The 17,892-nt window shown below is 35.6% G+C and overlaps 1 protein-coding gene across 9 annotated transcripts in view; it reads right to left on the reverse strand.

The window, feature by feature from the left end:
• ICE2 (interactor of little elongation complex ELL subunit 2) overlaps positions 1-17,892 on the reverse strand; it is a 30,609-nt gene continuing 12,717 nt past the window's right edge. For 6 of the 9 annotated variants that reach the window (XM_080608041.1, XM_080608043.1, XM_080608040.1 and 3 more), the window contains 6 exons: positions 17,559-17,737; positions 16,148-16,277; positions 10,590-10,674; positions 10,447-10,497; positions 9,117-9,375; positions 1-7,969 (listed from right to left, as the gene is read on the reverse strand). In XM_080608041.1, the coding sequence (XP_080464167.1) occupies positions 7,799-7,969; positions 9,117-9,375; positions 10,447-10,497; positions 10,590-10,674; positions 16,148-16,277; positions 17,559-17,737 (875 nt within the window). In that variant the 3' untranslated portion in view covers positions 1-7,798. The remainder of the gene's footprint in view (positions 7,970-9,116; positions 9,376-10,446; positions 10,498-10,589; positions 10,675-16,147; positions 16,278-17,558; positions 17,738-17,892) is intronic. The other 3 variants (XR_013956085.1, XR_013956086.1, XR_013956087.1) reach the window with 3 other exon arrangements.

Below are 17,892 nucleotides of genomic sequence, written 5' to 3' on the forward strand. Positions count from 1 at the left end.
ACCAGCATATAAACATACTGTTTATTATATAAAAGGCTGTAGTGAGAGGTGTAATCACCCACAAGTTTCTTTTTCTCCAGAGACAATGACAGTGTCAGCATAGCATGTTCTCCATGTTTCTTAACCTAAATGTGCTGCTTTTGAGATAAGACGTCTGATCAATCTTAATGGCCATTCTGCTTAGGTTACCTGTAAAGAAGCCAAAGAATTTCAAATGCACTTACTCATTTGTAAATGGCTACAAAAATAAATAAAAAAACACATTCAAAGTAGCATGTGCAGTTACCTAGCAATTACACCTCCTTTTTATTTTATTGTATTACTTTCCAATTTTAACAGAATATCCAGAAAATTACATGGGAGAACTGGGCTTCTCCAGCTAATCAAGGAAACAGAACTGCATAAGCATAGTAACTGAACGCAATAACTAAGAATGGCTTGGTTCAGCAGAAATTTGTTTACATTCTTTTTTTTTTTTTCTGAATTGCTTGCACAAAGATTTGGTAGGTAGAGTTTTGGAATGCATTGAAACATCAATTGCAGGAGGCATGGCACAGAATAACACTCATGCTGTTTGCTTAACTACGGGATATACAAATCTTCAAGTCTGCATTAATCTAAGAGCCATGACCTCATAAGCAGATTTGGAAATGACTCAAATTGGGAATAAGTGCTCCCAACAACTGAATCTGTTTCTAGATGTACAATTTCCCTCTATGTCAGATTCAGGTTTGAGAAAGCACTAGACTGGGCAAAAGCTTGCCTATTTTTCTGATTTTCTACAGCTGATCATTTGAAGATACATGTATATGAACCTCTGTATAAACTCTAGGAATTTACTGTGTTATCACTAAATATCTTTATAAGGAAATGCTCAAACTTTCCGACTATAGTTGCGCAGACAATATATGACCTCCCCAGCAACACCTGCAATGCATTTAGGTTTAATAATCATGTTGTAAATGGTTTCAAACTCAGTACTGTACTCACCTGCACCAGTTATAGCTAAGGATCAATCATCCTTCATTTGGCACTACTTTATCATCTTTGATGTTATTCTGTTGAGGGATTCAGCAGCTCTCTCACCCTAAATATACAAATCTGACTATTACGGTGCTCACACAGGTCATAACTAGCAAAGGACTTATTATACTAACACAGCATTCTAACTATCATTATCTCTGCCAGCCTCACAACTGCCATTTTCCTGAAGGCATCAGTTCCTAAAAGCCGGCAATTTGCAAAAATTCAGGGTTTCCTGTACAAGGCAGTGGTGGGGAGCAGACAGTCTATAGCTCTCACTTTAAGGTAAAATTTCAAAAATATAATGAGTCACATGTCCTTGAGTATTAAAAAGTTTCCAACATCCTTGAAATGCTCAAAAGGCTCTCAGAAGTATGTCAAGATTTATTAAAACTCAATCTTTTCTCACATACTGACTTTTTAAAGTCAGAAGCATTATCACTGTTCAAAACGTTCTGACGATATCTACCATGGTAGAGCTTGCTCTTTTTCTTTCTTCACAAATTACAGTCGTTTGGCAGTATCTGAGAAATAAGCACTGATGGGGTATGTGCTTATTTTTAGGGAACAGGCAGGTGATATAGCCTTTCCTAGCCATTCATGCTGCCTTACAACAGAGGAATCTCAGACATGCATGGCAAACTGTTTAGATAAGTATCTCCGAGTAAGTCTTAGCAAAACTGAAATGCATTTATGCACCTTTTGGAAAAGTTGCCTTTAAAAGTATCTGTGTAACTGTAATGTGAACTACCACCTTCAACATGAAAGAAGCTGGCTTGGCTGATACTAGTTTTGGTCAGCAATATCAGTATACTTTTCCTTTTGGTTCTTCCGAACAAAGAAATTGCCCAGTGGAAAAATAAACAATTTTCCTTTACTAGGGCAATCTCAAGAAATGTATACTTCCAAAAAAACATGCTGTGAATAAAAGAATGATGTTGCTACTGTATTTTATTTAAAGCATCAGGGACTATGTTGCTGGGTTTGGTAACGGTGGCTCTCCTCACTCCCCCCCCTCTTCTCTGTTTGTGGATACAATTACTCATTTTTTCCCCTCTTTCTGAATTACAATATTCTTTTAATATCTACTGAAATCTTTACATCACAAACAGTAACAAAAGATACTAAGTTTCCTCTGAATTACCTCTACTGTTATACTTCATACAAAATTACCATGATGCCTTGAGGAATGAGGTAAGCGCACAAGAGATGAGTACTGATACTGATGGAAGTCCTCAAGACTGCACTAGGACGAATACTGTTTAATAATTTTGATACCAAATTATTCTACAAATCAAGCTAGCAGTGTGTTGCTCCAGTTTCATAGGAACAACAACAAAAAGTCCCACTGCAAGGTATAGGAGAACAGTGTCTTCTCAATCTTACAGGCAGATGTGTACTGGCTTGCCTTGAAGACAGTCAAATTAAATCAGCCTTGAGATTATCTATAGAATACCCTTATAAGACCCAGAATGTCTATGGTCAGCTTTTTGACAATGACAAATCTTCACCTACAAACTAGGTAAGGTGCAATTCAAATGTTCTCTGCTTAAACCACCTGGACACTAAAAGTTGTTTTCTGGAAATGTAATTTGGGATACATAGCAGAATAACACAACTTCGAAAACACTTTAATATATTATTTTTGGCATAGAGTAATAGAATTCAAACTTGCAAACAAAATTTAAAGAACTCTGCAGAAAAATACGATTTAAAAACAACTATGAAAAAGCAAACCTACTCTTAACGAAATCTGAAAGCATATCAAGCAATAGCAGTGCTTCTGGGAAAGACTGTGCCCTTCCTTGTAAGAAAGGCTGTATTGTGCTTAAGAAAAAAGAAGCTTAGTTACAGAAATTCTCAGAAGCATCTAGGACATTATATATCCAGTCAGACAAAGAGAGAGACTGAAAATGCTCTGATTTCTTCTACCAGTAGAACTAAAGCCAGCTTAAATGAAGCTCAGCACTAAACACACTGAAAGACCACATCTAAGCTGGTCTTTACCTTGTTTTGGAGACAAGCTGCTACTTAGAATACAGAACAATCAAATAAGAAGCAAAAGATGTACCTTTTCAAACGGTTCAATGCTTGCTATTGAACATCACTGCATTGAGTTGATACTCACTTGCTGTGGGTAGCTCCTACCTGCCAGCACAAGGATGAATGTCCTGTCACATCGTCCCTGTTCTTTTCCATGCTTCCAGCTGCTAGGCTACATTACAAGACACTAAGAAAACATGATAAATCTTTTCCTAACGCTTTTACATAAACAATGTGCATTGTATTCTTAAAAAGTTTTGCACTCAAGTAGTGAAGAGGTCTAGCAAGTCACACGTGGGAATGAAAGCTGATCATTAGTGATCCTTCAGTGCAAAGTGCAATTAGAGCTTGACAGCACTTATTACTGCAGAAAAAAAGAGAAGTTACATTTCACAATCAGTAGCCCATCGTAGTCATACACATAATATGAAAAAACTGGTCATGTTTCATGCTTTTGCATGCACGTCAACCAATAATCTCAAATGCCAGGTAACGATTGCCCTTCTAGTCCTCCAAAACTAAATTGAGACTGCCTACCAATTTAACCTAGTAAAAAAAGGTAGTGAAAGGAGAGAATCAGATTTAGTACCAGTCACTCTACACAGCACATAAAACTTTATGTTCTCAGAGGGTTTCTTCTATTTTTGTGAGGTGTTTAGTGGCTCAGAGGTGTACTAGTAGTCACAAATGGAGCTCCTCAGGAGTTGACACTTGGTCCACTACTATTCAGTTGTCTTATAAATCATCTGGCTACCACAATTGAATCAATCTTAGTTTGCAGATGACACTGAAAGTGGAGAAGAATTAGAGTGGACTAAGAGTTGCTGTTCAGAGAAACCTGGACAGGAAGAACTGCATGAACTTTTAAAAAGAAGTCCTGCACCCAGAATAAAAAAAATCACAAGTAGCAGCACAAGCTGCCCCATTAGTACCAGACCACAAACATTTGCACCAAAATGCTGAGAGAATTGAATACCAAATTTAGAAAGAAGTTAGGGCAATTCTCCTGCAGTTACAACTTCCAATTCTAAGAGACAGGACAGTATGTGCTCTTTATAACCAGGTAAATCACATAAAGACAAAAATCTAATGAGAGAAAAATAAAACTGGAAGATTCTTAGATGGGATAAGTAACATCTAACCACGCACTCCAAATGCTTATATAAAAGATATTCTTAAAGTACAGATCGACAAAAAGTACTAATTGCATTTAAAAATTAGTCCTATAAACCTTAATATAAATACACAACCCATTCCAAACACCAAACTGGAAATTGGAATTATAGGACAGGATTGTGATATCTGAAAATTTGTTCCTAAATTCAGCGGATTGAGGCCACAAAAAAGATCAGTATTAGTTATCTACAGAAGAACAGTTTTCTATGGAGTAAGATCCAGGCCTGCTCACTCTCGTCCAACTGTAGGTTCCTTCTTTGCACAGCTCTACACTCTGTTAGATTTGGGAGTTGACTGGTGGTAACATAACAGTCAGGCTCTCCTGTATTCCTTCCTTCTCCTCCACAGGTAACTGTCCCTTTGGGATCAGTCTGCACAGGACCCATGATTCATCAACTGATATTTAGCAGTTTTTCAAACTTGACTGAAATCCTTTTTTTTTTTTTATGAATCAACTATTTTGTTTAGTCTTTTTTTGTTTTGTTTCAAAGTTCAGAAGTTACGGCTCAAAGTAAGTATGCTATCCCTTCTCCTTTTACCAAACTCCTTTAAATGGTATTTTAGATGCAAAATGAAATATACCTCGGTACAACATTTGCCTCAAATTGATGAGCATTTAGTAATATGTCCTGCTATCAGACCCATTTCACCAAGAAGAATTCTGCTGAATTGTAATTAGAGAAAATAATAATTTGACTTTACATACAGATATCACACTGGATTACAAAGCTGAAATTTAGGCAAAGTAAGAAACTCACAACAGATTTTAGTCCACGATATTTCACATTCCTCCATTTTTAAATTCACCAAACCAAGGATGCTGAAAAGCAATGCCATCTTTTGGGAAACAGGAATACCCAGCAGCAAGATGATCAAGGACATATTGTCTTTATGCTGTAACAGGCTCTTACCTAAAAGGACAAGATTTGGTTTTCATATGGTGTTAAAACTAGCATCTCTCTTCCCACAGAACCTCATGTACTAAGAACTTATCAGGATGTGGCAGACATAGGAAAAGGCTGTGATATTGAGCTAGGAAGCAGCAATAGTTATCAGAACAAAATCTATTCTTTACTTTTCAAGTCCATGCAGATTCGGAGTGCATTCACATACACACGTAAGACACAAACCCACCCTACTACTGCAACCAAGAGCTATCCAAGTGATATTGTTCTGTGCTGGTTATTTCAAATCCCTCCTCTTGGAGGATATCCCCAAGATTCATTTTAGCATCTTCAAAGCTATGGGGAACAGGAATTCCTTTCTGATAGCAGAAAGCTTGTTGTGCTATAACTGGCTTGTAAAAATAGTAAATTGTGCATAAACTTTATGAAGGTACATTTGGCATGGCCACGACAAAATGAACAGACCACAGTTTTTGGTAGCATGTGTTCTACCCAACAAAGGACACAAAAAAATAAACCCCATGCTATGTGAACAAAAGCAGTTTTTCAAACAACTAACCTGCCTTAGAGCCAATTCCTCCAGGGCCACTTAATCCAAAACAGATAAATAAATTAAAAAAAATAATTAAAGAAATAATAATGAATTAAAAAGCCATTTCACGTGTTATATACACATATTCCCTACATATTCTAAATGGATAATAAACTACAATTTGGATACTATCGTTAGGTTAACATTAAAAGATAGAAGCAAGTCTTTTAGCTGCACAGATTGATTGGCAAAAAGAGCACACATTTCTAACATAAGAAACTGTATCAAGAAGCTAAATTCCACACAAGTCTTGACGGAGATTTTGTAAATACACACTGAAAACTGCTTTGATTCCCCACACAGACTAAGTTAAGTGGCAGAAATGACTCACAGCTAAAATATTCCTATCATGGGAGCTTACTAGATGGATTTAGGATTTTGAATCAGGGATACTTGTAATGTGCAAACAGCTCTACGCTAATTCAGCTTGTCAATAACATATTGCTACAGCTAAAATAATAAAAATAATACAGGGACAAAAATCAGAAAATACTTGGTATTTCACAAAGAACAGTTTTTAATGTACATTCATTGCTTAAACTTGCTTAGAAGAACCTGTCTGCAGGATTTCCAAACGTGTATAACCCAGTAAGCAAATTAAATGTTTTATTTTTACTTTCATGATAAAAAAAAAGTATAATATCAAGAGTAGGTAATCTTCCTTTGCCCAAATAAAACACTTGGAAGGAAACCTGTAAGGTCTTTGATTCACATGTTAGCAGTATAAGCATGTATACAAACAGCCAGAATATCACTCAAAAAAAGAAGAAAAAGTGGCCCGGACATTTTAAAATGGTAGCGTGACTTAAAAGGCAAAAATGGGAAAGAATTCACTGGTTTGGTTTCATTCTTGAAACTTTCAAGAATTCGTGAGCTCTTCTAAAATCACTACTCCTAATAAAGGAAGACCTAGGCTGCAGTTCAGAAGATAGAAAGCAAAAGCTAGAGTTGAGAACAATTTTGCAGCCACGATTTCAAGCACTGTTTCTGTTGAAATTCTGTTTCATGTAACACTGAAAGTCATTATCATAAAATAGCTTTAATACTCTCTTCCCTCACAATCAATCACGTTAATTACAGATGCATCATAGCTTACAACGTGCTTTATACTGGCCTTTTCACAAACAGTAAATATTCTCTTTTCTTAACTTCAGTCTGTCAGACTGGCTGTAAATTTTAAGTGAATTGCTGAGGCACAGTACAGTCCAGGTGATTTTTTAATCAAATGACTTAAGGCAAACCTTAATACCTCAGATGAACACTACAGTATATCCACCTGCAATCTGATACAAGATTTAGGCTGCAGCCATTCAGTAATACTGTAAAAAACTGCAATATTAATTTTTGAAGACATGTTGGAATCCAAACTTTTTGGAAATTGTGTTAGGGAAGCATAGAAGGACTCTTTAACCATTTCAAACTTTGCTGTACTTTTAAGTTTCCTAGTGCAGATTTATGGCACATAGTCTTCAAATAAGCACAGCTTTTGTTCCCAAAGACTCAGCTGCTACACCACCCTAAAAAAGAACGTATTTTTTAATATAACTTAAAAATTGTTAGACACTGTGCTAAAATGATAAACTAATTAAATCTCTTATTTACATCACATAAAGCAAAATATGGTTTTAAAATGTCAGAATACAAATACGTAGTGATTCTTGAATTAAGGAAACTGAAAAGTTGTTTTTCTTGCTACTGTCTGACATCAGATATTGCTATCAACCACTGCTTCATTCCTCATGATGCAGTTTTTCTGTGGAAATACTGAAACAGAATATACATTTCTCCTCTTTCCTCAGCTGCAGACACTTGCCTTTAAAAAAAAAAAAACAAACCTGACTGAATTTGAGATTTTCATTTGAATGTATGCACTGAGGTAAGAAAGGGTTAAGGTTTATAGACTGTTTCAGTGTTTTAAACATGGCTGTGGAGCTGTTTCTCTTGCCAGCTTGTTCTGGCTCCTTTGAAACCTGCAAGAAAGCCTCAGATTTCTTGTTTCATTTTGTCCTTCTCCAGCCCATACTTAGCACAGCTCAGCTATTCCTACTTCACTTGTATTTTACTTCATTTTCCACTTTTTCTTCATCATTCTTTGTTTGCAGTAAATCTTCTTCAGCTTCTTTGTAGCCACACCTTCATTTCTAACAGGCTTAGCCGGATTGCCTTTTGTTTCCATAGTTACTGGCTTTCCCTCGTAGGGTGTGTCCGACTGCCCTTTCACCCCCGTCATCTAGGCACGTTTAAAAAAAAAAGTAGAATTAATAATCTTAAATCTCTATTAAGCATAGACACACAACTACCTACAGAGAGCTGCCCTCTACTTCTCATTCCAGCCAGCCTCAGAGGCCGCATCTGGACTGGGTGACAGGCACAACTGGTCTTCCTGTCACCAGTGGGATCTGCCCACTCCTGCTCCTTCCTTAACCACATGCCTGGATTTCTGTCTGGCAGAAACCAAAGCACACAACATAATTAGAAACTGCTCTGTTTTGCCCTCATATGAGGTCAGGATGTAGGTAAAACATACAACTGGCATAAAAAGTATCCCATAGTCCACTAAGCTAGGCATAGTTAGCATGTGGGCTTTCAACAAATCAGTCAATCTACACCAAAAGGAAAAAAAAATAATGCCTGATTTTTTTTTTATTTTTTTTTTTTACTTTTGACATGTCCATAGATAAAGAACATCAATGAAAAGCACCCTCAGAAGCAAAACTAGGAAATCCTTATAAATGGAAACACTGTATCTGTTTCAGCTGCACTGAAAGCCTTAAAATTACAAGCCTTTTATTTAAGGCAAATACTACATTATTTTTGCTGTCCAAAAGTACAATTAACTCACATTAACAACGCAAAACTCCTTTCTGAAAAGATTTTGCCAAACAGGGAAAAAGGTGTATTTTTAAAAAACACATTAGAAGAGAACTGGGATAAGAGTTCAATATAATGTCCTATAGAACAGACCCCTGCGAGTAGAATTCACCTCACCTGACTGTACCTGTCTACAGCTGTGCTCATCATCTATACTTCTGTAGTCATTAGGGAGACAATAACTCTACAGCACGACTCCTGCAGTCTACTGAAGAGGCCTGTCCTGCTGCAGAGGTAGATCTTTACGAAGTATTCCATTTCCCTTTGTTGAAAGTATAACAAGCTCCAATATTGCTTTTCCATACTGCTTAAAGTTAAGATGAATCCCAACTGAAATACCTTTCAGGAAAAACGCATTCCTATGCCTGGCAGTAGATACAGAAGTCTAAAGGATCTTTCTTTCATACCCCCAAAGATGACAGATTATTTTAATCTGCTGGATGTAGCTGATGAAATTGATTATTTCAAGACTGCTGATCTGTTTTTCCATTAAGTGTGATACTGACCTTGTGTTTCCACATGGATTCTTGGGGTGCAGGTGGAAAGGTGCATGGCACTCTGCCATGATCCATGTGATAGGGCAAAGGGAGGCTGGGATCTAGTGGCACCCAAGGGACTGACAATGTGGCAGGTACTGTGGGCAAATCACAATGGGCCTTATGTAAGTTATACGATGCTCTCGTTGCCTTGTCAGGAGAACTCTTGTAGATTGCAACTGATGAATCTCCTGCGGCATGAGTCAATAGATAAGAGCCCTCCTGCAAACTGAAAAGATAGAGATAAAAATTAAAAAGACTATTAGTTTGTTTCTTTGTTTCACTTCATCTGACCATTTGATCAGGACAACTAGTAAGTTTCTAATGCTGAAGCAAAGCAACTTTAGACATTTACTTATCTGTCCCTATTTTACAAAAAGACTATGGACAAAAATGAGTGAGTTAAACTGTATTCATAAACGCTTGCTGATTTATGTTTTTCTAATATACTTATAACAAACAAATTTATCATCAATGTACGTCATCAGTTACTTACGTTATATTTCAACAAAACATCTAAGCATATATTGAAAACTGCCCACTTATAGCAAACGGTAACATTTTAATTAACCAGCACCTTACCAAGCATAATGCTTATATGGATAGACCCAAAGAGCAGAATTGCTTTATACACACAGGATTAAAAAGGTTTTCAAGAAGATAAACATCAACCAACTGCTCATATAAAAAAAATCTTAGTGACAAATTACAAAGCGCAAGAAAATTCTTCTGTAATTCAAATTAAGATGCTTCACACAGTGCAAGAAACTTGCTTCACAAAAAAAAAAAATTACACGCAAAGAAATTTGCAGACTGAAAGCCCTGAAGTAGCTAAATAAAAAAAAAGAAGGAAACGGAACAAAGGTTGCAATGGTGTACAGAGAAAGACGTATGCTGTTTTACTAAGCAGAAGGGAACATAACAGTCAGTGTTACTGCTACACATAAAGTAAAAAGACTAAAAAAAATAAAAAGTTAAAGTTCTAAATGTCAGCATAGTATTACAACTTACTCCTGTGACTGTTTAATTAACTTGGAAGCGTCCAGTCTCCTCTCTTGAGTGTGTGTTTCATAAAAATCAAGCTCTTATTATTTTGCATCATTTACACAAAAACTGTAACCCTAAGAACACTTTGCATGGTATTACATTATGCTGTGCTAGACCTAAAAAATCTAAAATATTTCATGTATCCAAAAAAAACCTCCACAAAATCAAAGAGTAGACAACTACTCTACAGAAGAAATAGGATCACTTGGATAATGCTGCAAATAAATATAGCCAATAAGAATAGAGAACTTACTCAGACACTTTCTTCAAAATGTGATGAAGTATATTTAATGAATTTGCAGGCCTGTAAAAAAGGAAAAGAAATAGAAAAGTAGTTACTTGTAAGGCTAATTAGAATTTCAAATTCATTATTAAAGAACTACTAAAAATACTCACTTAATCAATCCAAGTTTTTCTCTTAAAATTTCTGGAGAAATCTTTTCTAGCATAATAAGCTTTGATGTAAAAGCATCAATACGCCCTGTAAAATATCAATATATATTTTTTTTTTCCAAAAAGGAAGAACAAACAAATATAAAAGCATAATTTGCAGACGTAATGCATTTTAAAGGGAATAAAAGTTTTTGCTCTTTTACACTGTAGAGCAGTGAAAAGTACTTACTGCACAGTACCTGAAAGTAAAATGTACAGTTCAGTTGCTTTTAATTATGGGTAACTGTATTTGGACTGTCTTCTAAATCAGGGAAACGTCCATGATTCCAGTAAATCTCACACGTTGCATGAGGTCTAGCAAATGTAACTTCATTTTGCCATGGCCTTAATCTTGTCAGCTTGTTTGTATCTTCTCAAATTCTTCTGATGCTTAACACTAGGCTTTCTCACTGTACAGATCACCCAAGTTTATCTTTTAAGGCAAATTTACGTCAGTGTTTAATTTACTTCCTTTTCTATTCTGGTAAGTTATCTGAACATTCATGTTATTTCATATTCTGAGGATTCTGTACCTCTGCCTTTTTTTTTTCCTCTTGAAAAAATACAGCTTACTATTCTGGCCTTTTTCATAGCAAATTGGTAAAGACTATTTATCTTTGACATAGCTAAGAGTAGCAATTCAAAGCTTTCCTCAACACATTTTTATAATAACTGCTGAGGGGAATGGTTTAGCCCGAATTTTCACTTGATAAGCAATAGAGATCATTATCATAGCTTGTACACTGATGTGGTGACTATATCTTATGAAGGAAAGTTCTCTCTCATGTTGAGATTTTCCCAGAAAACTGTTCTATTACAGTTCCCACGAGGAGAATGAGGAAAAGGCAGCATAATAAAAATGACCTGCTCAATACAATTAACTGACTTGCTACAAATTTGCTCTCGTAGGTAGTCTACATGCTTCAATTGTACATTTATAATTGCTAAGCCAAAGCATTTCACATTCAAGGATAAACATTATTCAGCAATTCGTTATATGATGTAAGATGACCAAGTAATAACTCTCTTTTTACTAGATTTTTAAAAAGGCACCAGGACATCTGGTTTCTTTTAAATACCAGTGCATTTGCTGCTTTCCTTGATATCAGTATTTTGTGTAAGGCTAAGCACCTAGGATTAATATTCTGCACTGCTAACTATAAAAAAAGAAACTTGAAGTCATTATAAAAAAAAATAAAAATGTGTTCTCCATTCCTTATTAGTGTCTTGTCAAATCAAAATGTTCTCCATTCTAAACTCATTGACAGCATAGCTGGAAAAAAAAGAAATCTATGAACTACTCATACCTAATTTATATTACTGTATATTATAACTGAGAAGTGACTGACTGAAAACACTTGACATTCAGTAAGTTATCAATACAGTAAGTACTTTTTCCAATCAGTTTTCAAATCGTCTTTATTTAAAAGTCAGTATTATTTTATTTAGGTGAAGGTAAACTATACCTGGGTACTTAATGCCAATTGAAGAATAATATCTGGGACAAAGCATTTCCATTTTTAATCAGCAAAGCTTATCACATTTTTTTTTTTTTACTGATTAAATAAAATATAAGTCCTCAATTTAGGAAATGTGACAGAGATTACTTCCCTTTGCCGATGCAGGATTTCTTATTTGCGTCGTAAGGGGACTTAAAGCAACAACTGAGCAATGTGCTCTACCATCAGGAGGACAGCACACTCTGTTTGAAAATAGTATCTCTGCTTTTGTACAAACTCAAAGTCTATTCTTTGAGAATATATGAAATCAAAAATTCTACTTGATAGCATATCTTGCAATTTACACAGGAAACAATGGGTAAACTTCCGTTTTCTCTCTCTTCTCCTGAGCTGGCAGCACTGCTGAGTCACTGTGCAGAGCTATGAGATTCTTCCCTCAGTCAGAGTAATACCACTGAAGAACACCAGACAATTATGGGGCACTGGCCAAGGTCCAGAGAACTTTCCATCTAGCAACACAAAGGATTACTAATACTGTGAGAAGAAGTTCTTTCAAGATCCAAGAGCTCCTAAGCAACTTACCATTGATGTCTGCTAAGCACTCAAAACTTCAATTTTAAAGGGTTCACTTAAGATCTATATAGCCTCAGAACTATCTGAATAAGGCGGCAAGTTTTCTAGGTACCGCATTATTAATGGTAAAAATCATTTTTTAATCATTTTTTTCATCTCTTCACAGTTGTACTGTCACGTAAATTTAAGTGCAATAAGTCTGTGTCTTTACTATTGCTAATTTTAAAATTCCTTTATGATAGGTCATATTTCACATTAAAAATTTCATATTGTAGTATGATCTAAGAGGATGACTAGTTCAAGTCTGTCTTTCTGTTTACCCCAAATACATGATAGCAGTACTCTTACTTGCACTTGTCAGAGTAATGAACAAGAATGAGACATTCACCCTATTTTAAGCTGCCTGTAATACAGGGATATTATCACTGTTGGACAATTGTCACTTGCGTTTCAGGAAAAAAAAAAACTATGCAATTTGAAAGAAGTGTCTAACTAAACCAGGACACTTGCCACAGTTTTTCACAGCTCCCCAAAAACATCAGCTGGAAAGCAAAATTTTACAGCTGCCTTTTAACATTTTTAACCATAGCGGAAAGAAGCCTGAAGTAGAACATGGCAACAATTTCCTATTAAAAGCTGTGGTAGGTGCTCTTTCACAAAACTTAATGTTGACTTCCATGCATCTATTTTACCTACCTCTATTAGAAACTACATGGTGGTACCAAAAATCCAGAGTCCCCAATCTGCCTACCTGAATAAACCACATATTCTGTCACTATCAAAAGTTAGACACATTCTCAGAGTCCATTCATGTAGCATTTAAAATAAATAAATAAATAAATATATATATATAGTTGTTGTTAAATAGTTGGGAGGAGGCCTGCCGCACATGCTAGGAGTACCACTTGAACTCCTACAAGCGCGCACACACACACACACACACACAGACACACACACGGATCCCAGGTTTTGCTGCTGGAAGAAGCACATCCAAGAGCTGATAAACAAACATGACTGGAATAACCAGTGTTTCTCAACCTCAGGGACACTTTCTCCTGAGCACAACAGAGAGCCTGTCAGAAGCTCGTCTATCAAAGCCTGCCTGCCTAGGGCTCCACGCCCGTTTCATGGTTTGCAGGACTCTGCACAGTACAGCAGAGACTAAGAAACCTCTGAACCAGGAAGTGGTGACTGCTAATGCCAGAACAACTCCTGCAGCACACAGAATCTTTTCTCCTACATTCCTGCGAGCCCCAGTAAAGGGGTGTTGGCTGGGTGAGCTGTATGCAAACTTCTGCACCCTAGCCATATGTTAAGTATCCTGTTACTGATGTAAGATTAGATAAACGTGCATTCTTTCAGCCTGCATGCTCTGTAAGCCAATCATCAGCCTCTACAAGTTTCCCGATTTCCTCACACTGCTTTGACTCCGGAGAAGCTAATAAAAAAGTTTTCTTGAAGGGGCTAAATTTCAGTGCAGTTTAGTACTGTTCTTCTGCTCAAAAAAGAAAATAAATAAATAAATAAAGAAGCTTCGGTAGAGTATGTTAAGATAAATTAGAAATGAAGAACTTCGTATATCACTATTTTGTCTTTGTGAGGAATTTTAGAGGGGGGGGGAACCCACATCAATTATTACTTTCAAAATTAGAAAGTAGAAAAAACTTTTAATAAATATGGACAGCAGACAAAGAGATTCAATCAGCTAAACTATTGTTTAAAACGTACCTGATTTCCCATAAACCTCATACTTCCATGATAAGATGCAAAGTAAAAATTAGGAAAGAACGAACTAAGCATTTCTAAAATAGCATTCTGACATGAGTCATCAAGAGCAAAATGTGTCATTCAGCGCAGAAGTGGAAAGGTTAAGACAACCACAGGCCACAACTGCTACCATAACAACCATAAAAACAGACAAATCTTTCTACAACAGGAAAGCTAGGCCCTGCTGCAGAACATTCATTCACTGTACAAACAGGATTGCCCTCACCCCAAAGCAAACACCAAACATGATGCATTTTGGCTAACTTCTTTAATTGTTGCAGATGTTTCCTTCTAAAACGTTATTAATTACCAGGTAATTAGTATTAGAGATATGTATATATTAAAAACTTTGGTAAAATAATCTGGCCAAATTCTTTATACGTACCTTTTTTTTTTCTCTACAAAATGGTACGTATCCTACTAGACATAACATTTCTTGACTTCTAAAAGAATCATTGTACAAACATGAATACAGCATATTTTACTGCAAGTTTGCTAAGGAAGTTACCCTTATAACACCGAATTCCTAGAATGTTTGGTTTATGTTTTGATTTTGCACAAAATGGTCTTTACACTAAGATATATTTCTGCTAACATGTCCATAGTTTTTATCCCCAATTTATTGTATTTTTATTTTCTGTGCTCTGATTTACGGCTGTAATCTCTTCTACACAGGATTTTTTACAACTTCATTCTTACTGAATATACATTACTTCCCATTCATAGACATTATTACATTATCTTTTGTTTCCATCTGCTGCATGATACAGGACAAAGAGTATCAAGACCATCCCATGATAGGTATGTTTCAAGTCATATCACTTACTAGGAAATAAAATTTCATGGATCAGTTAGATATGGACAATGGAAAATCTGGAAAATGTGGTCATGTAAGTATGATCATCCAGTGTTCAAAGCTCCTGAGCAACACAACTGCTATAAAAAGTTTTTAATAAACTCATGCTATGTATTTTTCTCTTTTCTGCAAAAACAGAAAAAGATTTTCAGTACTTTGAGACATAAGTATACTCTTTTCAAAGCTTGTAATTTCTCATAGTTTTGAACGACAAAACTTGGTCTAGTCTTATCTTGCTTGCTTTTCCTCATTCTCTTATCTGTCTACATGTTATCAGTGTAGAAGTATAAACATTATTGCCAGTTTTAAAAGAGAAAAGTAGCACTTGACCCTTTCCCACACCGAAGGTTCAAAGCTTTAGAAATCAGTATTCTCTAAACCACATACCTGATGGTCTGTTCTTCACCATTTTTGGTATGTGACAACAAATTCACTTAAAACGATTTCACAAAATGATAAAACGTATTATAGAACATATCTCATAAAGAAGTTATTTTTACAGCCCCTACATAACAGTAATTCATGTTGTATATGACTAAAAAAAATTAAATAATGAAGATAACTAATTTTTGAAAATTAGAAGCAGGGTTATAGATACATTTTTATTTGAAAGGCAAATACATGCAGTTACTGAAAAAAACATTACTGGATGCTAACCACCCGAAACTAAAGTTGAAATATCTTCATTCACCACATGGAAAAAATTTTAGAGACAAAACTTATTTAAGATGAAAGTGAAGATCTAAATTAGAAAACGAAACTAAATAAGGATATGTGGAATATACCTGTAATAAATACTTTTCTCATGTTATTCCATAAGCATTCAGACATACATGTTTCTTAAGCAAAAATCAACACAAACTTACCAATGTAAAATAAACATGCAGAATGCAACATACTCTCTGTCCACATCAGACATACTTCACTTTCCGTAAGAGCTTCAACACCATAATAGGCTTGGTATTCCAGTTTTGGCAACAGGAATATCGGAACAACCTACAAAAGTGAAAATATAAGCAAAATCAGCACTGACTGTCAAAAAAAATTATTACAGCATTTGAACTACATTTTGTCACTAATAATCATCATATTCTTCTACTACACCAAGGACTTCATGTAATGGCTCTTGTTTTATGAAACCCATACTATGAGCTTAAGGCTATGCAGACGCTATTTAAAGGAAGTTGAAATGGAAGGGGGGAAAAAAAGCCTAGGCAAGCTTTTACAAATAAAATTGAGACTGTATTATTTTGAAGTACCCACTTCTATGCTCTACTGCCCTCTGCAGGAACTTAAGAAAAAAACCTAATTATACTAATTTGCTCATTCTTAGAATTCTGCCATTTATTCACCTTGTCAGAATCTCACCTTTGCATGTTTAACAGAGAAAATATAAGCCTCTCTCCATTGACAAACTAAGGCTTGAATTCCAGCAGTTGTTTTCAAAAATAAACAGTGCTCAAATTCTGATTAGAAAACTAAGCAGCTATTCACAGGCTTTTATATGCAGTGGACAGCAAAGCTAGGATAATTCTTCAAAATAAGATTCGGAGCACAGAATCTTAACAAGTAATCAGGGCTATTGAGACCAATTTCTATTTCAACAAAAGTATAAACACCTCCCAGAGTGTATGTATACCTGCCTACCACCATTCTGGTATTTTCGGGAGGGAGATGCCAGATCACATTTGTCAAATGATTGTGAGGACTCTTGACAAAAAATGAATTACTGAGAATTCCAGAATAAGCTTTTTTTGTCCTGATGTAACGAGGACCTGATATAAAGAGGAATATTTAGATTTCATTTGTACTTGAAGCATTTTAGCTCTTAAGACAAGCAATTTGCTAAAATGTATTCCATAGTCTTTTCAAGCAATGTACTTATGATCCTGAACAACCTCAAAATGTTTGGTGAAAAACTAATTGGTGCATTAACTTTTAAGAATAGTTCGAACTGATTTTATGTGACTATAATTATATATATACATATTACTGAAATAGAGGTGTAATAAGAAATGCAGAACTACATTTATCTGTTCTAATCAAGAAGGTTTTAAAAAAAAAAGTTGCTTCTCTTCCTAGAGCAAATATTTACTTAAAAAGATGTACACCATAGAGTTACAATTCAAATGTGTTAATTGTCTGAGGGAAAACACGTGCTATGAAGAACCATGAATCCCAGAGATACTAAAGGAACAAATTCCAGTTGAGCACAACGTAAAAACCAAAAAAAATCTAAACCAACCAACCAAAAACCCTGACCAAAAAAAGCTGTACCTTTTGATCTTTTTTCTTTTTATGGGAATGTGGCAACGGCTTCACTTTCTGCACATTGCAACGCACAAGTAACAACAGATCATCCAAACTGAATAGCTTATACACAAGGTTGCCATCCTGAGGTGCTTTATACTCTGAAGGGTTTTCCGCAAGCATCTGAAGTTCATCTGACAGCTTTCCTATAGAAAAAATAAAATTTAAAGTGACAAAACTTGCATATACTTCACCATGAGGCTAATTAGCTTTTTTTCCCCTCTCACGGTAGATTTTTTGTTTGACAATAGTTTGGGGGTGAAAAGCCTGCTCATTAGGCACAAGAAGTCGCTTCTTTTTT

Source organism: Anser brachyrhynchus, assembly GCF_964034855.1.
Source record: "Anser brachyrhynchus genome assembly, chromosome: 11".
Classification (NCBI taxonomy): Eukaryota; Metazoa; Chordata; class Aves; order Anseriformes; family Anatidae; genus Anser; species Anser brachyrhynchus.